Raw genomic sequence first — 25,667 nt, forward strand, 5'->3', positions numbered from 1 at the left:
GAAATTGCATAATTGAAGTTTAAACCCAGATAATGTAGTTTAATATTAAAATTTGCGAGAACATTCAATTTGTCATAATCATACATACAATAGAATCCCTAAGAACATATCAGTACCCAACAATTGTCTCCTCATTGTCTCCTTTAATCATGCCCTTTCACATATCAGTACCCAACAATTGTCTCCTCATTGTCTCCTTTAATCATGCCCTTTCATATATCAGTACCCAACAATTGTCTCCTCATTGTCTCCTTTAATCATGCCCTTTCATATATCAGTACCCAACAATTGTCTCCTCATTGTCTCCTTTAATCATGCCCTTTCATATATCAGTACCCAACAATTGTCTCCTCATTGTCTCCTTTAATCATGCCCTTTCATATATCAGCACCCAACAATTGTCTCCTCATTGTCTCCTTTAATCATGCCCTTTCATATATCAGTACCCAACAATTGTCTCCTCATTGTCTCCTTTAATCATGCCCTTTCACATATCAGTACCCAACAATTGTCTCCTCATTTTCTCCTTTAATCATGCCCTTTCGTCTCATGCGAAAGTGTCCCCTTTAGTACATAGACTAGTCCAGATAGTCATATTTCCACTCTAATAAGATGCTGTAGGCATTTCGTGTTAAAAACGAATAAACATGTAGTCCAGATCCCTATGTCAAAAAAAGTGCCTTCGTGTGCAGATCATGGGGAAAGTGTAAACATTGTGTTTTATGAATATTTGAATCATGCTGGTTATAAAAACCCATGTTGTCAAATTTCTAAAATTCATCTTTGACCTCTGACCTCAATTTGAATGTTTTGACCCATTGAAAACAAAATGGTCATATCTTTGCAACGCTTAGATTAGATGAACCCGGAACCTTCTGCTTGATATGCAGATCTCCTAACCATTAGACCACTGGGGTTTTCATTGTATTGTTCCAATTCGATTGTGCGATGCAGCGAGGCACACCAAATATAAGTGTGAGGCATGCGAGGCATATAGTTTACAATTTCAAAAAGGTGCGAGGCATATAGTTTACAATTTCAAAAAGGTGCGAGGCATTTCTTAACGTGCAATTATGCTATATTATAGGACTAATAATCAATTATTTATATTTTTAAAATAGGCCTAGCGTATCGAAATAGATTCGTGTATACACTCATCATGCTATGTTGTTTATTTTTATGTAACGATTGTTTTTTTCATTCAAGTCATATCGTGGCTGGTATAAGTTGACTACAATGTTCAAATTGTTTGTTCATAATGATAATGAAAGAGTTGGTCAAAAAGACTTCACAGAATCAATTCAATACAACAACAACGTATTTATATCAAAACATTTCTCGGAATAGAAATAGATTGTAAAATTGGTAAAAAAACAAACATGTTAAATGTATACAAACAACAATTGATAAAGACATAAGTATAATAATAATAATATATAAATTGAGAAAACTGCTAGAAAGTAGTGTATAATTTATTTTATTTATGCATTGATATTACCATATATTAATGATTGTTGTGACATTTGAGGTAACACTTATAAAAGTACAGTACAAAATGTTTACAAAAAAAAGGTACTGTAATTTATAAAATTATCAATAGTGTAAGATGATAGCATTAGAGGTTTCGTTTTGAGGTTTTTTCATCTACAGTATTATATATAATGCCTTCAATTCAGAATAAGGAAATAGAATTAACTAGCTTCACGGCCAAAATGATAATAGAGGACTAAAACAAAGTGGAATGCGTCAATTTCTCATGCATTTATTGGTGAAAAACACGTTTAATCTCAATATATTTGTTAATTTGTCAATAAAAATGCTGTAATATGTTACTGCTGATACTGTTCTGTTTTGTTCTGTTAAAGAATAATAATCAATCCTAAATTTTGGGAAATGATAAAATGATGCCTCGAATTTTTTGATGATGGTAAAACGATGCCTCGCATAAATTTCTGACTTGCCTTGTTTTTGCGCATATCCTATGCCTGTTGTGCATGTAGTTCTCTGTGCCCTGGGGACCTGTGAACACCTGCACATAGCCGGCCTAGCCCATTAAACAATTATTACGCAATAAACATTAAGCTATATATGCTTTGCAATTAGTGGTAATATGTAGGCCTACACACATAAATATAAGTTTAATTTATAGTATAATAATTAGATATCAAATTAATAGTTTTCATACAATAATATCGTGGATTTATATAGCGCCTAATGTTGTGAAACATTATTACCCAGTCTATTGGATCAAACGTGTATGGAAACATCCAAAATTGAAATGACACATGAAATAAATGATGTCATATTGCAGTTTTTGGTATAACAAGTGAGCATCTTCATCTGCAATCAAAGTTGCTATTTCATTGCCAGAATTTTACCTGTTTGGTGACCAAGTCAACAACTTTTTTGGCTTATATTATAATGCTGTTTCCAAGATTCATCGAGCATAAAGGACATTATATTGTGCCAACAAGAAGGATGAAGAACCATCAGTTAAAGATACTGCATATCAACGGTATTCAAAGGGTTTGGGTAATTTTCTAACTTGCCATCACTACCGGTGACCGGTAAACAAGCTTTGTTCTTATGTCATCCACACCAGCATTTGTTATAAATCTTTATGAATTTGAAATAATTTGAAATGGTGAATAAATTGATAATTGGTACTTAATTACAGTATTTAAATTTCTACAACAAGCAGTATTTAACTTCCTTGGCAAAACATTTCAGGAAATGGAATCGAAACTTTGAATGCAGATGGAGCATTAAATCTATTAGGGGCCTACTATTACTTTGGCATCATTAAAAAAATATTTTAAGACAGAAGAAGCAATATAGTGGAAAATCTGTAGTTAAAGAAAACACTGGGGAGCAAATGGCAACATCTTCAATGGCATTTCAAATGAGAAACGATCTGTACTTGCAAAGAAACAAAGATATGAATTATGAATGAATTCGAAACATGCATCTTTTGTTCAGTCCAAAATTAACAAGACATCTGATTAATAATAATTAATAGTAATCCACTTTACAGTAGGTGGTCTATAAGTAAAACCAACCGTTCGGCCATTTTTAATTTATGCTAATGAACCCACTTTACAATGTCCGATTTTGGTAAACTTTGGATATGATGTTAATTGGGACCATATCAACCAGACAAAACAAAAACAAATTATGTTGCAATTTGTTCTAGGTTCAACCATACTTTTACTGGACTATAGGTAGAAACCATTTTTAACTTGCTATGTTAATTAAAAGCCAAGTTATAAGCCAAAATAAGTTTAAAATGATGGCGGCCATCTTGGATTTCAACATGGCGGCTGAAATAGAATATTTACAACTTTAATAACAATATATTTGGAATCCTCAGTATTACAAACATAGGTACTGTATAGACATCATTTCTAACCTACTATGTTACTTATATGTTAAGTTATAAGCCAAAATACGTTTTAAATGGCGACCATCTTGAATTCCAACATGGAGGTTGAAATAGAATATTTACAACTTTAATAACAATATATTTGGAATCCTCAGTATCACAAACATAGGTATAGAAACTATTTTTAACTTGCTATGTTAATGAAAAGTCAAGTTATAAGCCAAAATACGTTTAAAATGGCGGCCATCTTGGATTTTAACATGACGGCTGAAATAGAATATTTTCAACTTTAATAATATAGTTGGAATCTTCACTATCATAAACATAGGTATAGACACCATTTTTAACTTGCTACGTCACTTAAAAGTCAAGTTATAAGCCAAAATAAGTCTGATATGGCGGCCATTTTGTTTTTCACATTTTAAGGGTGAATATCTAAAAATTTGAATTCAGCACCCCAAAATTACCCTAAAACACACACACACGAAATGCCTACAGCATTTCATTTTTCTCAAATCTGGACTAGTCTAACATGGGGTTTTGCTAGAATAGAGGTGTCCCTTTAATGCAGCCTGGGTGTTGCTAGAATAGAGGTGTCCCTTTAATGCAGCCTGGGTGTTGCTAGAATAGAAGTGTCCTCTTAATGCAGTGTTGTTGTTAGAATATACAGGTGTCCCCTTTTATAGGAGTGTCGTTGGAATAGAGGTGTACACTTAATACTGGGTGTTGCTTGAATAAAGGTGTCCCAAAAGATGGTGTCTACTGTATATAATCTTGTAGTAATATTAACATGTATTTTGTTTTATTTTACGAAGTAGTACAAATTACATTGGTATCATTATTCTAAAACAGTAGTTTTGACTCATTAAAGCCGATTTTCCACTAGGCGAATTTGTTCGCGCGAATCCAACGTTTCGAAGAGAAATAAATCGCCTACTCTCTTTCCACTACATGAGCGAATAGCTGCGACGTTCATGTTCCTCGCGTGGTTGCTGAGCATTTCGATTCGCATGAGTGCTCATGAAAGCGTCTTCCTGAGCTCTGATTGGTTGCGCAATGTAGAAACAATTCGAACTAGTAAATTTCGCTGAAGCGAAAAATCAAAGGAACTAGAATTCGTGGAAGAAGGCAGTATGACAGACAGAAACGCTAATACGCATGTGCATAGCATGACGCTTTCGATTCGCGCGAACAAATTCGCCTAGTGGAAAATCGGCTTAACTCATCATGTTCAGACAAACACGTGGGGAATTTGAGCTAATAATTATATGATCAGACTGTGGGAAATGAGGCAAAGGCAAAAAATAATAAATGAATAGTCTTAGACTAAACTTTGACAATGTTGTAGTAACACCTTGACAGCACACATACAGGTTCAATAGTTGAATGAAGAATGTTACAAATTATGAACGAAAATCCATTGTTGTACGGTTGTGTGCTTGATGCAAATAAGCTTGTCAACGGCAGGCTAGTACATCGGTTTGTAATTAGTTAGATCAATACAAACTACAAAACTGACATCTCGTTTACGACGGCACTAGCTTTCTTAATTTACACACGTGAAACTTAACTCGATTATAGCCCTCTTAATAATTTACATTTTACTTAGCACTCTGCGTAACAAGGTTAGTACGCCAAAGGCGTATTATCAATGGAATAAACAGAATGGGTATTTGTCTACGAATTTATTAATGTAATTTAAAGTCAATTTATCAAACAGAAATGTATCGGCATAAAAAAAAAAGAAAATGTGTAATTAATTAGTGATGATGACCATCTGATGATGACAGTTAGTGTTGGTGTCAAATAAAATACTATACAGTATAAGATAGGGTTCTACGCTGTATGTTAAAGATGTATTGTCCACAAAAAAACCATGAAAAATGAAGATTAATTAAATCAGATTTTGTTATTTGTAGTTTTGCTAAACTTCTGCTGGAAAAAAAAAAGAACAATTTTTTCACTTATAAAATAACTAAATAAATGGTTACATTCAACCAAAACCCCATTGGCTAGTAGCCAATTTGACTATTTTTTGCAAACTTAGTTTTGTCAGGTAGATACATTTTTTTTGATGCGCGTTTGGTCAAAGTGGATAACTATTTATGTGACATTAAACATGGCATATTCAACAAAAAATGTTTAAGAATTATTTTTTCAGGTAGACAATACATCTCAACAAATTCATTAGATTCCTTACTCGCACTTGTCCTAATTTTGATGTTTCTCTTATTTCTCTTGAAAATCGTAGAGTTGTTTTTGATATGTTTTTTTTATACAACTCATTCAATTCACGTTCCTTGTGGTCGTGTTGAATGCACAAAACGAGGTATCTTTCAGCGGTTACCTAACACATTTAATAGGTTACTTGTTACTTGTTTGGATATTGATTTATTTTATGATAGTTTAAATGTATTTAAGGGTAAAATTGTTCAATCTCTTTAATGTTGTTATCTTTGTTTATGTTTGTGTTGTTTGTATGAATACATTTTATATTTATTATGTTTAGATTCAACCTGTGGCGGTTTTATCGCTGTTGGTTGACAACTGAATAAAATAAAAAATAAAATAAAAAAATAAATCTTATTATAAAGTTAACTCTACAGTAAACATTCAGAAGACATAATGTCAACTATTTATTTTAATTTTATTTCTTGCATGTTTATTTTTTGTTATGATCAGCTTCGGCTGGATGGACCACCCTCGTAAAATATTGTTTAAATAAATACAATAAACAGCATCGTTGTCAAAATCAATCCTGACGGAGAAACTAAAGAGTCAATTGAGGAAACTGATTCAAATCAGGAAGTTTCAAGGATTGGCTATTCTTCAATTATTAGTTTAGATTGTTTAGATAGAAACTATTAAAACAATACGATAAACTGTATAAAACCGAAAGTTTAATACACTAACACATTTCGCAAATCTATTGTTATTCCATATGTTTAAAGTTAGCTTAGTACAGTACTTTTGCTTGTACAGTACTTTTGCTTGTACAGTACTTTTGCTAGTACAGTACTTTTGCTTGTACAGTACTTTTGCTAGTACAGTACTTTTGCTTGTACAGTACTTTTGCTTGTACAGTACTTTTGCTTGTACAGTACTTTTGCTAGTACAGTACTTTTGCTTGTACAGTACTTTTGCTAGTACAGTACTTTTGCTTGTACAGTACTTTTGCTTGTACAGTACTTTTGCTAGTACAGTACTTTTGCTAGTACAGTACTTTTGCTAGTACAGTACTTTTGCTTGTACAGTACTTTTGCTTGTACAGTACTTTTGCTTGTACAGTACTTTTGCTAGTACAGTACTTTTGCTTGTACAGTAATTTTGCTTTGCGTAGAGTTGTCGGTAGATATGTGGTGGTTGGGGTAATGGTGTAGTTGAACAACTTCAGTGGCGGATCCAGAATTCTCGTATCATTTGCATTGTAATTTTCAAAATTTAGGGAATTTACCCAAATGAACTAAATAGATACTATAGAGAACATACAAGTTTTGAACCAACAAGTGTTTGAAATTTGTATAATTTGCGTTTTCTCTTCTTACTGAACCACACCTTCCTTATGGTAGTAATACAGTATGACATCATCATGTCCATATATGGGCACATCACATTATTTTTGTCACATAAAGTTTGATATTGTAGAGCTTAACTGCGATTTAACTCTGATAGAGAAAAGAGTTTATAAATATAGCTTCTAAAATATGTCAATAAACATCATTGTATGTAGTATTTGGATTGTTATTGAATTGTATATAAGAATTATTCAAAACTAATTTTGTAAATATATTTGGAATTATACGGCTCTTTGAATTATAGTCACCTTTGGTTTCCTGACTTGTTTTAATATCGGTTCTTCAAGTGGTCAAATATATAAATGAAATGATTCAAGAATGGCCTTTTACAACTGTTTAGTCCTAGTAAAAACATCAGCCCGGGATCTTAGCCTTCCTATAGAATCTTAAAGGGCCTTTAAGATGTTATAGGATCCTACAGGCTGCCTAGATATAGAATCTTATAGGCTGCTTTGGTAGCCTATAACCATAGGATCATCTACACCTTTATACACAACAATAGTCAAAATATAGACAGTGTAATAAACAATAACAACAGCCCGTTATTTTAACCTTTGACATATATCAATTTTTCATAATCAATGATGGTGATTGTTAAAGTTGATTTCTGCAAACAAGCATAAAGTGTAATTAGTTGCTAGACATCACAGCTAATTTACTGGCAACATTATTTAAACACATGGTGTAGTGTTTCGCATTATATAATATGCACAACTCTCACAAGTTGTATCCCACCAATTTACTACACAGACAATCAATAAGGTAATAAAAATATAGAATCTATGTTATTCCTTATGACCATTTACAAACAACGCAGATAGATACAGATTCTATATGGGACAACACAGTTTTCTGATTACCGTTACCGCTAGTCTGTGTCTGTGACTATATATAGTCTTTAATTTATGCTTCATTACAGTAAATAAATAAAATAAATGATAAATTCTCTTATTATGCCTTGGAATGTAACTTTAAATTATCCTTAAATAAACGTTCCTGTCGAATAAAAGATGCCTTCGAATAAAAGATGCCTTAAAATTAGCTATCCTTAAATTAATTAAAATCACACATAAGAAATACTTTAAATTTGATTGATTTATTGTTTAATGTGTAGTATGTTCACATTAAAATAGTGAAAGTTAAAAGCAGGCATAAAGAATGTTATATGAGCATACTTTCACATTCTCGTCGCGTACTAAATACGCATGTAAACATTGTGAGTGTCAAGTATGCGTTTAAAGGGTATTGCACGATAATTATTTATCGTGTATCATACTCGAATTGAACAATAAATTTAGCATGATGCCTCTTAAAGTAGTTCACATAATGATAGTTTATACTAACGTCTGATTGACATCAATCAATGGGAAATTAGAATAATTAGTTTCTAAAGCAACCTAGTTTAACCACAATAAAAAGTAACATCATAGTTTCGCTCCCGGTCATCTTTTCTTACATCCCAACCTTTCCCAATCATAAATAGCTGAAAAATAAAAGTAAGTCTTCGTGCCTAGCTTACCTGGATAAACCGACAATTGCTCATCTCTCCAGAGGGAGGGCTTAGACGTTCCCACGTGGGGCATGGTTGCGATCTAGTCTACTACTGTATGGTGCAGGGGTGTTCTAGGAACTTTTAACTAAAGTGTCCCCTTAATAGAGGTGTCCCCTCAATAAAGGATCTATTATAGACCTATAGGCCTACTATTTTTTAATAGTTTTCCATAGTATTGCTTGATATTTGTTCTGTATTTGAAAAACTACTGTATATTTGGGCATATTATTACTGCCATATTTGGGTACAACATCCTTTTTTGTCAAACTAGTTGGATAGTGTAAACTCTATTGGAGTTAATTTCAACAAACTACTGTATAGTAAAAATAGTTTTATACTATATTATATAGGTTTTCCTTTAAAAATATTTTCAAGACAACTTATCTTCTACTTTGCAATTCGTTATTTTTATATTTTTATGGAGACTAGTATTACCATAATAAATCAATGTCTGACTAATGAAAGGAATCCTATACTTTAACATAACCTAAATAATTGCTGTGATTACATGCATCGTAATGAAGAATATAGCATATGTGATTGCATGTATACAGCAATATGAAATAGAGTGATCATATATTGGAATTTATACTGTAACTATAGTAAATGATATGACGGTAAAGGACAGAATAGTTGATTGATGTTGAAAATATGATTATGATGAAAATGATGATTAAATGCGATTGCGCGTCTTCAGTAATATAAAATTTGAGTGATCATTTTATTGAATATTAAGTTATAATAATGTTGATATAAAGTTTAAGGACAGCATAAGTGATTAATATTAAAAATGCGAATTTATTTTTATTTTATTCAATTTAGATAAGATGGTAGTAGAAAACAGTACCGGTATATTATAATAATGTAAATTATTTTGTCAAAAATTAACACTAAAACAATATAGAACTCCTGATATACAGTAGAACAACTCCTTCAAATTATCCCTTAAAATTATACACCCATATTCCCCTTTAATACAACTATAAGAACTTTAAAAATGTGTTAAACAATTGTTTAAAAAAAATGACATGGTACAAAATTTGTTTGACAAATGTAAGGATTTGGATAAAATCTGTTCCATCATCCCAGTAATTATTGACAAAACAACTCAACTAATTATAATATATTATATTTTAAGACACAGCGACAGTACATCTGTAATGATATGTATGTTGTAAGCACAACTAGAAATTGGCCAGTAAATTGCATTTGTTTCTGATGCACTCATTCAATTATTTTGTTCCATAAAAACTCGCAGCAAACATAATTTGGTTTAAAAAATGCAATTTAGTTTTGTACAAAAATGAAATTTGACACTGGAAATGAGTATTTATTTTAAATTATACTTTACATTAATAGTTCTTAGAACATTTTACATCTGATCTTTAAAAAAAAATAAAATTTCAGAACGGAAGTGAATTTTATTTAAAATTAATGATATCCATCAAAATACCAACAGAAAAATGTTACTAAAATTTCATTTTTTAGCTAAAATGACAAATCAGAAATATTACTTCATTGCAATGCGCCTTTTTTAGAAAATGTATAAAACCTTGCTATTAATTCTGTTCTGTTTTAAAATTTAAATTACAAATCTCAAATCTATTTGAACTACAGTAGATTAAAGCTTGGTTCCCATTAGGACGCAATGCAAGGACTTGACTTGACCAATGGCAATCGACAGTTTGAATAATCCATTGCTTGTGATTGGTCAAATTACTTGCGTTGCACCCTAGTGTGAACCACACTTGAAGAGATTTTTTACCGCCAAAAGTTGACATTTCCACTGCAATATTTTCAAACCCTTCCATTTTTTAGTGAAGTTTTCCACATTATCCATCTCTCCCATTTCTTTTCTCACAACCTACCTATTGTAGCATAACTATGACAACATATTGTTGACAATATAGAATATATTTTCAAAGCTAGAATTTGCTATACTGAAAATCAAAAATTGTTTCAAGCCATAAGCATGGAATGTACGTCACTTAAGCCAACTAAAGAATTTAATCAAAATATTTCACAAAAGATAACATGTGTATGATGTTTTAATTAACTAATCAATATTTCACATGAAATTCATGGTAGATGTTACCTGCAATATAAATAGGATATAAGAAGAATCAATGACATTTGGTATACTAGCCTGCAGCATATTGACTTTGCATGTAATAACACATGGGTTACTTTAGGTAGGCTTATTCAGGATTTACTCCTGCAAACTTATTTCAGGGCTAAAAATAGACGAAGGTGCATTGATATGCTATACAGTACTTTTCACTTATGCTGTACTATAATCAAGCTATACAAAATTCATCTCTGAAACTCATCTTTTAATTTGCTTTTTATTTTATTGCAAAACTTTTTGCCAATAACTGGAAAGTTAACATAATTTTCTAATAGTTTTAGATCTTTTTGTAAAATAACATGTTGAACATTACAACATGATAGAACATACAGTACAGGTAGCTTCAGCACTTCATTTTACTTGAGCTACAGTATCTGTAGTTGTCATTTTTTGCCATACAGTATAATTTATTTTATCGATAGACTAGTTCTGTCAATTTAGCCTATACATATTTTGTAGAATTAATAAATTACTAAAATTTTAACTTTACTGTAAATTGAATAGTGGGTTGCTCAATGTAATACATTTTGCATAGTAATTTTGTTTATGAAAGTTTGGCAAACTTTTTTTCTCGTTTCCCTTTTTCTTGTACCTGTGGGAATAAGTAATACCTAGTTTTGGAATGAATATGAATATTTTTATTGTCATTGTGAGTTCAAGGATTCTTACAGTAGTTATTTTTAATGTTTGAAGATAATACTGATTGTTAATGTTAGCGAAAAAGTCTGTATTATATTACGCTTAAGTTCACTTTTATTGTTACTGATCTTTTGACTCTGTTTTACTTGCCAAATATTAATGAAAACGACAGACAACCCAGTTTTATTGGACATTCCCAAACTAAAAAATGTAGGCCTATAGCATTTTTAAGGAGTTTTATATAGTAAAATAAACATGGATATCCTAATACTGTACAGTGATGTAGCCACAAGAAATTTGGTGTGGTTTTCGCAAGAAAACGAAACATTCTCTATTCAAGGCACTGGGTTGTCAAAGGCCTCTGTGAAAAAAAGTACAACGATAGGCCTATTGGTGGCTACGGTCCTGTAATATATTTAAGGACACCAATAATAAAGTTATAAGCATCTTATTAAATAGGTCTATCGCAATCAGCACCTGTTTCGTCCAGGCTAATGCAGGTAGATAAGTTTACAGCCTATGTGATAGCTTAAAATTAAAATCACGTAATTTTATACTAAAGATATTAATTTGCTGTTTAGTATGCAGACTTAATGCTCAGAGCATAATGTGCACAGTGCTATAATATGTTACCACTAGAAAGCTATAAATTTGCTATAAACATATTGTGTTGTTGTTTTTCAATAATATTTTTCTTTTGATAATATGACGCAAACGTAACAATGTGAGCTAATACTATGATTTCTATTTAATATGGAAATCCCTTTGTGTTTTCATAGATGAATGGCCTTATGTAAGCCTACCTATCTCAGATTGCTGATATTGTGAAACGGCCGTATATCAATGTCAGTGTCACATACAATCAAAATTGTAACTCTCCTTACAAGATACATAGTATTAAGATCTGGACTCTTATTTATGAAGTTTAACATCTTTTGAATTTCATTTTCATTTTCAATACAATCTACTATTGTTTTCAGAATAATTGTCATTTTTCAAAGCAATTAATCATTAATGTACACATGACAGATTGAAAAAGAAACAAAGAATACTAAAACATTAAATATATATAAATAAATGTAATAGAAGAAATAGAAGTCAAGATAAAAGTTCATCTTATGGAATGTACTTCTAGATTCTAAGATTTAAGAAAAAAATGGGTAAAAAAATATCTGCTTAGCTTATTTGGAAACTAACTTAATAAAATCAATGACAAAGTCAAGATGATTTTTTACTATTACATTGACATGTTTTGAAAACCAAAGATTTATCAAGATTTCATATAAACTTTGTCTTAAATCATTAATTTTGCGTCAGATTTATTAATAATTCTAAGCAAAATTTACTTAATTTTGGTGCTTTAAACATTTCATTATTTGTCAATGTAAACTGAATAGAAAATAAAAAAATAGTCTATTTCGTGTCTAGCTTACCCGGATAAACCGACAATAGCCATTTCACGAGGAGAAAGGGCTATTGTTGGTTTGTAATTTCTCAACTTACATGTAATAATTGGCCATTTTTGGTACCCATAACGGCTATTGTTCGACGATCATAAGTCATTGCATTGATTGAAGATAGGGACACTCCTCTGCCCCCTCCTTGAAGTAGGTCAATCTCACTATATGAGCTTCCTATCTGGATTGGACTATTCAAGGAGTCTCCACAAAATTGATTATTAATTGTAGCCTGTAAATTATAAAATAATAAATGATTATATTAAACTTTTTTGGAAATATGATATGTAGTTTTAAACCTTCCAAATATCATTTTCGGTAATTTTGATGGCACCCTATGTGTATGAATGCAAGTTGGAACCCAGACACCATTTTGGCCGCCATATTGGATCCAAGTTGACACATAATTTTCAAATGTAAATTTGTATAACCAACAAATACACACTGCCTTTATAAATATTTTTTGTATAATTATCTTGTAAAAATTAGAAATAAAAATGCTTTTTAAATACTGCAAACTCAACAAAATATAACACAAAATATTTAAATTATAACCAATTTCTCAACTTGTTCGCAATTTAGAATGCACGCTAATAATTATAATAATATACCTATTGCAAAAATGCTAAGTGCTTTACATAACTACTTATGGTTCGAAGACATATCCCTGTGGAATATTCCAGCTTTAGGAACATCCCTAAAACTGAAATTAGAAATTGGTCGCTGTCTATATTCTAAATATAATAAGTGCTGCAAGGCTTAGAAGCGTGCTTTTGTATAGAATTTGCTATTAGATTGTCAACAACTACATACTCTTCTGTGCATGCTCACAAGCTACATCGAAGTAGTGATAGCTTCTGTAACAATGACAATTTCTGAATTTTTGCACTGTATTGAAAACCTTCTTTGATAAATTATTGTGGGTTCTATTTATTTTGTAATAGCACTAGCAACCTTTAATTTTCAGGATGCATTACAAGACCATGTGTCTATCGAGTAAAAAAAGTAATTCTGCACATGCTCAGAAACATGAGCATGTGAAGAATGAATTCTTAATAGCATCATGTGGTGCACTGTGAAAAACAAAAGGTAGATAATAAAAACTCTAAAAACTTTATGTGACAAAAAAATGTGATGTGCCCATATATTGACATGATGATGTCATATCACTACCATATTTGAGCACATCACACTAGTTTGATAGTGTAGACAGCTTTATAGCCTACCATTCATTAACCTATTCTTATAAAGTTTATTACTTAATTTCTCTTACCATCGAACTCATACACACAGCATCCTGGGAAAGAAATCGTAATCCTTGCGTGTCCCTGCCATCGTAACACTTTTGTATTCCCTTTCTAAACTTTGTCGCAATCATTTTCATAGTAAAAGCGCAGACGGCCGTGTTGTTTGATGGGACATCAGTGGTTCTATTTACGTTCTCGGCAAACACGCCAAGGATAACATTTAAGTCTACATCGTTGTCGTCGAGTTCTAAGTAGCCAGTTAAGTCCTCACCTACTGGTCCAAAATATGCAGCTTGTAAAATGTTGTAGTTACGAGTTTTATTTCCGTTTTCGCACTTCAATGGCATTTCAGTGTAAGAGTAATATCCTGAAAAAAAAAAAAAGATGATGAGTTTTGAGCTACGTCTACACTTTCAAATAAGTTTGACAAAAAAAGTTTGATGTGCCCAAATATGGTAGTGATGTCCATCTGTATGGGCACATCACATTTGTTGTTGTCACATCAAGTTTGATAGTGTAGACAGAGCTTTAAAGATGCCAAAAGATTTAATACTGTATTATGGTTATAATCCAATGATAATATAATAATAATAATCCCACCCTTTAATTTTATACTGTAGATAAAAATAAAATAATTTGATACAATGTTACAAAGCAAAATGATGATGGTGGTATGTTGCATGATCATGTGAGGGCGTAGTTGACTGATTTGTCCATTATTTTTTAGGGTTTTTTACACACGAGATGCTGTATTACGAAATACTATGATACTGAACAAATATTGTTGAAGTTATAAAGTTGATTTTTTTTCGTTTGAATAATGGTGAGAAAACAATAAAACATGAAATATGATATAACCGGAATATAATGTCGGCATTGTCACAATAGATGTTAGTAGGCCTACTTTGGAAAAATCATTCACGTTTTATTGGTTCCTGTTCTTATTCTTATTATTTCCTTTGTTTAAACCTAAAGACATTTAAGCGACATTCTATTATTATTTTACTCTACTCTTTTTTTTTTTTTCACTGGAAAATGTTGATATCATTTGTATGACTTATCCTTTATAAAGCTCTGTCTACACTATCAAACTTTATGTGACAAAAAAAAATGTGATGTGCCCATATATGGACATGATGATGTCATTATATCGTACCAATATTTGGGCATATCACTACCATATTTGGGCACACCATACTAGTTTGATAGTGTAGACAGAGCTTAATACATTTTTTGATTTATGAGAAAAAGACATTCAAACCATTCTTTGAGGGCTAACAAAGGGTTCCTGTTGTTGATGAATTATAAATAGGGCCCTTGTAGGCATTGTATTATGGTTATTCCATTTCCATGTACAGTATAGTAGCCACAGTTGTTGGCCAGAGATTTCAATTCGAGGAACTGAATTATTAAGTGGCTTTCCAAATAACAGTATGTAAAGGTTATAATAAGAAATGATTAGTTAATTTATTCTCAATATTTTACTATGGCGATCCAATCAATCCAAGAATTTCTCTGGACCAATAGATAAGAAATATATAAACATCTTAAACCAATAATTAAACTTGCAAAAAATAAATTTTATTGCAGTTTTAATTATTGTAATATCACTACTTTCTAAAGTTGTATTAATTCTTTATAATGGTTTTATGTATGTAATGGTCCTTCCTATGAGCTATCATTGATTGGATATATGGCGCATTATAAATGCTTTTGTTGTTATGAAATTTTGTTTGGATATAAACATAGTAAAGCTGGCTCTTTGAATTTTATGTACTAAAAGTGTTAAAAGTCTTATAGATTTCATCAATTGCTAATGCTTTGCAGTAGCTTTCTGTTTTTGAAGTACACAGACTTACCACAGGAATTATGAATGATAATGGGCTTAGTTGACTGTATTGATAAACTGGGCATCAAGCTGAATACACAAAGTATTAAGTGCTGGAATTTATGATCTTAGTTTGGCTTGTAATGCCACTGAGCTATTAAATAAGTTTAGTGAATGGTTTTCATTCTTGCTTGCCATTTTATAGCTTTAACTAGGATAAGTTGAGTCACTCCAGTCCTGATAACACCGAGATGGTGCTAACTGTACATTAAGCGTGGTTCATACTAGAGATGCAAGACGTAAACGCAACGCAGACGAGTTGACCAATCAAAAAAGTGAAGCTTGAATAACCCATCGATTGTGATTGGTCAAATCAATTGCGTTGCGCTTACGTTATTGCTTTGCGCTTACGTTTTTGCGTTGCATTTTAGTGGGAAACAAGCACTCTTGAATCGTTGTTTAGCAACACGAGGCATACTTCGATTTAGGTGCTGGAATGGACTTCCGTTTTCTCCCCTTTTTTTAAATTTCAAAACGCTTCAAGACGTGTTTGATTTTGTCAAGTTTGTTTTTCTCATGCTTTATAATTCATAACCATTGTTTTATTTGTGTGTCTGCTACTACATTTGTTGATTGATACAATTGTTTACTTTAATTTACCCACACATCATTGTGACTTTTATACTATTTGTCTATCTGCATTATTAACAGGTTCTAGCCACAAGCCAAAGTAGATGCAAATTGTCTCAATTCCTAAGTTGTCAACAATTAGTATCATCCTGTCTGCCAAACCAGTACACTAATAGGTTTTATAATGATTGTTCTAGGCATATCTATTATTAGTATGCACTCTCAGTGTTCTTTCAACTAATAAACAAATTCAGTGATTTCTTTTTTTTATAATTGTAAGCTCTGTCTACACTAGTTTGATAAAAAAAAAAGGTGATGTGCTCAGAAATGGTAGTGCTATACTAATATGGTAGTGATATGGCATCATCATGTTCATATATGGGAATATTTTTTGTTTGATAGCTTATACAGAGCTTTAGGCACCAACACAATTATTCAGCAGTAAATACATTTTTTTTACCATTTAAACCTGTTTATGCAAAGTCTTTTTTGTGTAATCATACACAACTTTTTATTATAGTGATGCCTTCTACATTGAAACAAACTAGAATCGTATGTAGTTACTGTAGTAATCTCCACCCTCCTTACCACCCTATTTAAAAATGAGAAAATAATGTTTAAAATGAAAAATATAGATAAAAGTTGATAGTGGTACCATGCTAATTAAAGATTGCATACTGTAGACTGTAAACCAAATATTGTATATTCTGAATTTCCCCTTAATTTAATAAAACAAACAAAGCACCACATAATTCAAATCGTGAATCATGTTTGTGACAGAACAAACAAATCTGATATTGAAAGATACAGCAATTTGATAGTGTGCAATCATCTGATACAAATTAATAGACAAATATTGATTGTAATTTAATTTTATTACAAGTGGAGTAGCCAGATATTATGTATAGAGGTAAAATGACCCTTTACTGTACATACTATAGCGTACCCATAAATACCGTTAATTAAGGTATTGTTACATACAGTATATAGTGTGAATGGATTGTCCCCAACAACATAAAAAATAAAGATGAATGAAACAGAAAATAAAATTAAAATTTGAATACAGTAGGCTATGTTCTAGTTTTAATAGTTAAAAGTTACTCTCTTCTCCACAAAAAAAAAGTTATTAATTAGATATTATTACATACTGTACAGTGTGAATGGATTGTCTCCATAGACATAAAAAATAAAGATGATGATGAATGAAATAGAAAATTAAATTTGAATACAGTAGGCTATTTTCTAGTTTTAATAATTAAAAGTTACTTTTTGCATTATTCAACAAATAATACAATTTTAAATTATTTGTAGGGCACAAAATATACTGTAGTATCATGATGGCACATTTTTGTATTATCAGTTCTTGCATCTTTTATCTTAAATACAGGCTTACACAATTTTAAATTATATTTTGTATAGTTTATGTTCTTGGTAAATTTCCGTATAAAATTGGTTTTATGCTAGCAGGTTCATCCTTTTATAATTATTTTTTATTTTTATTTATTTTTATTTTATTCAATCGAAACCAACAGCGATAACTACCGCCACTAACAGGTTTGATACAAACAAAGCCAAGACTGTTTAAAGCACCTTGATTGATCCTGACATTGATCAAGGGCTTCTCTCGTCCAGTGCCCACCTTGACCCGAGGTCTGAGGCAGATACTAGATGCAGGGGCTGCCATAAGAGTCAGCAGTGCTGATTTCAAATGCCTAACGGGACCCCAGCTCCGTATACAGCACCCGCCCGTATACAGCACCAGCTATTTGTAGGTCACCTAAATGTTGGTGTTCTGGTGGATGTAAGAGGGGGGGGGGGGGAGGGAGGAAAGTCGGGAAGTTGAGGTCGGGGATGTCAAGGTGAGAATCAATTAGACTTCTTTTGTAGTTTAAAAATATTTTATCGACCAGAATGTCCATTGGAAAAATACCCGAATATTTAAACTATTACTATCTTAATGCTTCAGTGAAGATTTAGAAAATAATTGTAAACAAAAACTCGCAATCCAACATGATAAATACTGGATGGCCTTGAATGCGTTGAATAGAACCAGCACAGTACGGCCGTGCACAGAAACAATGAAGCTTGAAACTTTGTGTTGATGACAAATAAAAACAGTCCGCAATGAATGAATTGAATGCAGTCAGTTTAGCTTATCAAATATTTGTAGACTCGTGTACATGTACAATATTTTGTACAATATTTTAGGTTTATGTAAAAATGTGTAGAAACCAATTTGTTTCAAAATGAATAGTTCATATAAAATATTATGAGTTTTTTCAAATTTTGTTACAAATAATATTAATGGTTTTTTTTAAATAATACATATTCTCTAGGATTAAAAACTAAATAATATTAACAAACTATTGCTTCAATGGTATTTCAAATGCAAATATCCCGCGTGATATCCTGCGTGATATCCCGCGTGATGTATGTAAATAGCTCTCTTTATAGCTACAGTATACCAATGGATTGGTAAACACAATTGCCTTTAAAGGTTAAAAAAACAAGATTTCAATTTATCAATAGACCTAAATCCCCTCCTGACGTGTTCATAGACAAGAAAATTTACAAAAAGAAAAATTTTTGTACTTGAAATTTTTTAGCATAAGTTTGAATGAAAACCTTTACTCTCCTTCAAAGTTATAAAAATAAGTTAAATTGTCATGGCACACTTTTTTTACCTTTTCAATACATGACTTTTCAAATTAATAATTAACCATTATTACAGTATGCTATAATTCAATGTTGTCTTTATTGCTATTTGAAAAGTTTTTACCAATTAAAAGACAAATAGTTATTGTTTTTATAACAATTTTTCGACCTATTTATATTTCAACATATCAGGGAATTTCATTTCATTTCATTTATTTATTCGACCAACAAAACATAATATACAATGTACAAATATGAAATTGGGACTGCTAAAGTAATATGATTACTGTAACTACAAGAGTCAGTAGTCCCATGATCTTAACTAAAATAAATATATATTATTTTATAAACAAATAAAGTATAAAGCTGTGAGTATACAAAAAAAAAAAAAGAACAAATATGATTCAGAAAAATTAAATTAAAAATACAAAAAAAAAAAAAAATTAAAAATTAAATTTAAAAAAAAAGAAAAAAGAATTAAAGATAATTATCATGAAGGAAAGAGTCAATAGATGATACAAGATGAGGAAAAGATTCAGTAACAGCTAATTGGCGTAATGAGGACGGTAACTGAGACCAAAGCTTAGGGAAGCTCTTCCCATATCTGGTTTTACACCATTCATTTGTTTCTATGAAAATAATAATATATTTAAACCTATGTTTTTATTGTACAGTAGCTATTCTTTTATCAAATAAATACTGGGAAACTGATGAGAACATCTCCATCAAGATTCTTTTCATATAAAATATCCAAAGAGGAACATTGAATCAGTAATAAAACAACTGACATGATCCATTTCGTATTAAATTTCCATTTCTTTAATTAACCTATGAAATTTAAGATACATACAACATGACTAATAGTAGTAAATATAACACTGAAAGAATAAATACAATATCAAATGGTTCATTTTGCTTTGAGGGTGATATGATCTCTATCATTTTATTGGAACCAATGTCAAATAATATGTTTGCTGTCAAACTCAATGTCTGTATATGAATATGAAGTTGACAAAAATCAGTGACAGTAAAAGAATTTAAAAATGGTATTTATCCCAAAATATTTAAAAATCTATTTATCATACCTGTACCGAGCTAAGAAAATATTAAAGCAATATGTTTAAGAAATTTCTTTCTGTGGTTTAGTCATTTGAAATACTGTATCATTATAAATTACACATCACTGAACACAAATGAGACAATTACATAAAGAAAATGTGATGGACTCTCGTAAATATTTAAATTGTGTGTGACGTTTTGAGAAAGTAGGCTTCAATGAGAGTAACGTCACACACACTATTTACCTCAGCAAATAACAGTAACATCTAACAAAGGCTAAAAGGCTCATAGAATTTGTCATAGAATTTTACAATTGGATAAATTGTTGTCAATAGTATAGGATAGGATGTGCAGTAAACAATAAGTAAACACTATGCCAAGGACTTTGGCAAACAATTTAAATATCGGTCAAATTCAAATTTGAAGTATTAGCAAAATGGATTTTCATCTCTGAACACTATTTTGTTTATGATATATTTGCCATATTATAAACTTAAGAAAATAAAATGTTCACAATCCATTATAAATTTTGAACCTATTTTATATTTATATGTTTAAAAAAAAACTTCTAAAACAGAGAAACCTAAATAAAGAGTATTCTGTGTTAATGATATACATAGGCCTACTGCAGACCATTAAAATACAGCCTCCATTAGAAATTCTGAATTTATTTATATTTCAAAAATTGATAAAACACAACCTAAAATATCCCGTACCCCCACTCTGGTAGTACAGTATCTGTACCTGAATTAATAAACTCTCTTAAAAAATGAGACACAAAGTCTTAAATAAATCAATTAATATTTCCATGTAATTTGTACTATAGAATAAATGAATAGAATGGTACTAAAATTTCCATGTACATAATATATCACAACTTATTAGTAACGTCAGTTCCTCATAAAAATAGCATGAACAGTTATATATCTTCTGGCCAAGCAATTAAATTTACGTCCTTAATTACATCACTTTGGTGAACAAATTTGGTGAAATAAATCAGAGACAACCACGTCCAAATGGTTTATACTCATTTACAATCTGGAATGTTTTATGTGGATATGAAGAATGTTTTGTACAAACGCTGCACTATGCAATCTTACATTATTATTTTACTGCAGTTACTGCAGTAACTCGCCTTTTCAGTCACTGTAATTATAAACAGTGTGTGTATGATAATACCCAGAAAATGTTTCCTGAATAAAATGTAGCTAACTGCAGTAGAATCAATCAAGGTAACTCAATTCTTGGTTTAAAGAATACTTCTTTTTAATACTGTACTATCCTAATATATTTGTTGTTGTTTTTATGGACAGGTTTACCTTCCATAGCTGGGGCCCTTGATAATTTGATAATTATTAAAAGTTCACAACATTTTGATTTTATTTTTTCAATACCAAAGATGATGATGACAAATACAGTACTACTTTTTTGTTGCTAATATCTTTTTGTTTTTAGGGGACAGGTTTACCCTCCATAGCTGGGGCCCTTGTATCAAACAGTATAGAAGGTCCTTGTATCAAACAGTATCATATTGATAACTATTAATAGAAGCTGACAACAAGTTTGTGTTATTTTTCAATACCAAAGTTAACAATGTAATGTTTAATTTTGCTGTGTGTGGCATATAAATTTCTACTACTTTTTTGTTGCTAATTTCTTGTTGTTTTTAGGGGCCAGGTTTACATGTACTGTGCTCACCATAGCTTGATAATCATGATAAACTATTAAAAGAAGCTCACAGCAAGTTGTATTTTTTTTTTTTTTTCAATAACAGATGTGATGTAAATGTCGCTGTAGGTGGCAAATCAAACTAATGATATTGATGATCAATTAAATTAAATTATTTTATCTTACCTCTATCATTTTGACATATTCTTACGATACGTGTCTCGTATGAATTTGAGTCTACCGCCCTCCTCTGAACTGTCAAGAAGTAACTGAATCCGTCATGACTAAACCCATGTACGTAGTTGATTTTATATTCGTCAGCGTAAGTTGGTAACAAGTCAATGTACGAATGCACCATAGAAGAATCGTCGTAATACGCGTACTGAAAGTTGTAGCGTCCGTTTGTCAGATGTAACCGCTTTGTCGAGACAGCCTTTTGGGTTATATATTCATCTGGTCGTTCGGTTTGCCGCGTTGCACCAACGTATAGTCCTAAACTTGAATCTTGTTCTTGGTTCGGTGGGGCGGGTCCAAAGAACGCTACGACGGATCCTTCTGTCGCAACGAAATCATATTCTATATTATCCGACGAATAAATGTGATCTTCAATCGGATTTATCATAGTCAAAGAGTGGATCTTGCACGTGCCTTGTATTGCGCTTCCACACTCCAACAGAAATTGTTTTTCGTAGTCAATCAGCAGAATTTTGTTAATATTCTCTTTTGCAGCTTCAAAATAACTACATTCTTTCTCAGGCAAACATTTAACATTTTCTAACTGTGGTCCTGTTTTATACTCAAATTCAAATTGCATATTATTACTAAGTTGGAAAATTCCATTTACAGCACCGACATATACTCTACCAGTTTGGTTATGCACTATTATGTGATTAAGATCTCCTTCCCGAGTTGTAAATGCAATAATATTTCGACTATACACTGAAGGGACACTAGCACAAATTAATAATGTAACAAATAACATGTTCAGTTTTTTCAATGTTGTTGTACTTCTCTGTTTCAATTGAATGTTGTACATTCTAGAAGAAAATAAAATATTGTAACAATTTATCAACATCATTATTGTCCTTGAAACAGAACAGTATATTGTCAGATTTAAAGATGTATTGTCCCAGAAAACATTTAAAAAAACATTGAATAGGCTATTTTGTAGTTTTAAATTTTAGTTAATTTGCCAATAAATAAATGTACAAAAGTAATGATGTTGCTTTTTAATTAATTATTTGAATTTAACCTACAGTAAAACACATTGACTTCCAGAAAATGGACTTCTGGTTGCCTTTTTTTTCTTTACATTACAGTTTTACTGTATCGGGTTAAGTATTTTTTCTAAAATCTCATTTTTTTTGGCTAAGTGAACAACTATTATGTGACATTAAATCAGCTAACTCATATTTATTTAGAGGGGTAATTTATCTTTATGAGATGAAGATATGAACAATATTATTACTGGTATCTGTAAGTTAAAATTATTTAAAATTAATTGAATTATCCACTTTTAAAGAGCACTAATTAGAAATAGGTTTAATTTTATCTTCATTTAAATCTGACAAAATTGGTCTTGGAATTTATCTTGCCTTGTGCTGGGTTGTAACGAATGGGTGTGGGGGTGGGGGGGGGGGGGCGGTTGTGTAGGTTGGAGTTTGGGTGGGGTTGGGGATCAGTGGTGGGGTTGGGGATCAGTGGTAGGGTCGGGTTGGTTTTTTTGTTGGATAGTGGTAGCTCATTTTGATAGAAATTCCCCCCAAAAAATCTCACCCCTCCCCAAAAGTTTTTGTCAATTTTCTCCCACACTCCAACATGCCTGGTAATGGTATATGATGTTTCAGAGACATATTCCTCATGATACTATATATAAACTAAATAAATTAAAAGTAATCGTATAAATAATAATAATGTAGTACACCTTCGTCGTACACAGTCTAAGATTAAGAAAGTTTTCTATCTTGAAGCTTTTTCTCCATGGTATTTATTTTAGCCTAACTATACAAACTTGACATCACAGGGACCATTGGCCAGTGTGAAAAAAACAGGATGATTCACAATCATAAAATGGTATAACAAAAATGCAGTACTACCTACTTAGATTTTTAGATCCGATAATATCAACTTTTGCTTATCAAACTTTTCGAATGAAAATTGTTGCTGCAACATCTCACCTTTGCCTAGCTAGGCCCTGCTGGAGGAGAACCTACCTGATGGTACCAACCAAAAAGAAGTACTAAACTACAAACTATTTGCCTGCGATATAAATAACTTAAACATATTTTATACTCACTTTGGTATTTCTTTGAGTTCATAACATTCACCAAAGAGTCCGGATGATAAATACAAACGGAGAAAGATATAAGATGGCCAGCCAGTAGTTGGGGACGCTCGAGCGAATGTGTCAGTTATTGAAGTGAAGAAGATGTATTGTTTGCCTTGATTGGCTGTTGAAGGACAACATTACGTCATCAAAGCGCCTCTTATGCAATATCACTCAACCGTGAAATGAGCAAGTTATTCAAATTAGAGGGTGTACTCAATTAAAGCATGATGATGAGGAAGGTCAAAGCCGTTATCTACCTCAGTCGTTCCTTTTGGATTATTTACGTCAAATAGATTTATTTGTTTGAATTTTTCCGGGTTAGAGGCGTAAAACAAACGTTTTAAAAACAACACAAGAAATTGCACATTTGTTTTAAATATTTTTAAAATAAAAACAAGAAAAAAAATAAATTAAAAACAAACAAATAGGCCTACTGACAAACAATAACGTAAGGACCTGTTTCTGCTGAGAATACACCAAATTTTGAAATAACAGTATTTTATTGTCAGCAGAACGGGTCCTAAACAAAACTCCGATTTGTTAATACGGTTTTTAAAAAGCCAATGGATTCCGGTCTCGATCGTCAATTGTGTGAAGTAATTTTTCTGCAACGCAATTTTTATAAAACCGGTTTCGCAGACCAACGGTGTGAGAATAACCTTATAGGCCTACAGCTATGAAAAATCCTTTAAAATCTTGTGGAAATAGGGCAATAACCTTACTTAGTAATCCTGCTAACTAACAAATATAGAAAGAAACACACATCGATCGACCAATAACCTCTCGTAATTCTGGCAATGTATTCCTTTTTAAATATTTGAATTTTTAATAGTATTATTAATTTATTTTTTCATACACCAGTATCTTACTACCGTAAATCTTCTAATAGTAACCCACACTCTAATAGTAACCCCCCTTATAATAGTAACCCTTCTTATAAGTTAATCTATAATAATATGATGCAGCCGTATTTTGAAAATAAGGAGATGATGCATGTTAATCCGGGAGGGGGGGGGGAGGATTAAGTGTTTTTGAGTAAAATAAACTTAGAGTTCAACCAAATTTGTTTATTCGTACTGTTTTATTATTTTGCTATGAGTTGCTGACCGGGAAAGCTGGGGGTGGGTTACTATTTTCAGGTGCCTAATTTAAGATTGGTAATAATAACCCACTACTCTAATTGTAACCCCCTTCTAATAGTAACCCCCTTCTAATTGTAACCCCCTTCTAATAGTAACCCACCCTAAAAAACAATCAAAGAATAATAACCAAGGGTTACAATTAGAAGATTTATGGTATCTGTATTGAGTAAAAAAGTTGTTATAATAGAGGGCTCAAACAAACCGCCGGAGACATCTTCAAACCAACATTTTTATAATAGATAGATACAATAAGAATGATTACATAACCTAACTAAACGAAATTAATTTATTTGTGTAGCTATAACGTTACTGTGACGTAAAACCAATCGCAGAGTTTTAGCGAACTTTTTTTTCAGCAGAGAAAGACAATAGTTAA

The 25,667-nt window shown here is 31.4% G+C and overlaps 1 protein-coding gene across 1 annotated transcript in view; it reads right to left on the bottom strand.

Annotated features, from left to right (window-relative positions):
* The window catches only part of LOC140059243 (hepatocyte growth factor receptor-like), a 41,619-nt gene extending 17,371 nt beyond the window's left edge, over positions 1 to 24,248 (bottom strand). The window contains exons 1-4 of the mRNA XM_072105108.1: positions 24,117 to 24,248; positions 22,007 to 22,857; positions 14,007 to 14,347; positions 12,780 to 12,965 (exon numbers count right to left, since the gene is read on the bottom strand). Of these exons, the coding sequence (XP_071961209.1) occupies positions 12,780 to 12,965; positions 14,007 to 14,347; positions 22,007 to 22,856 (1,377 nt within the window). The 5' untranslated portion in view covers position 22,857; positions 24,117 to 24,248. The remainder of the gene's footprint in view (positions 1 to 12,779; positions 12,966 to 14,006; positions 14,348 to 22,006; positions 22,858 to 24,116) is intronic.
* Between the last annotated feature and the right edge of the window lie 1,419 nt (positions 24,249 to 25,667).

Source organism: Antedon mediterranea, chromosome 9 (genome assembly GCF_964355755.1).
Source record: "Antedon mediterranea chromosome 9, ecAntMedi1.1, whole genome shotgun sequence".
NCBI lineage: Eukaryota > Metazoa > Echinodermata > Crinoidea > Comatulida > Antedonidae > Antedon > Antedon mediterranea.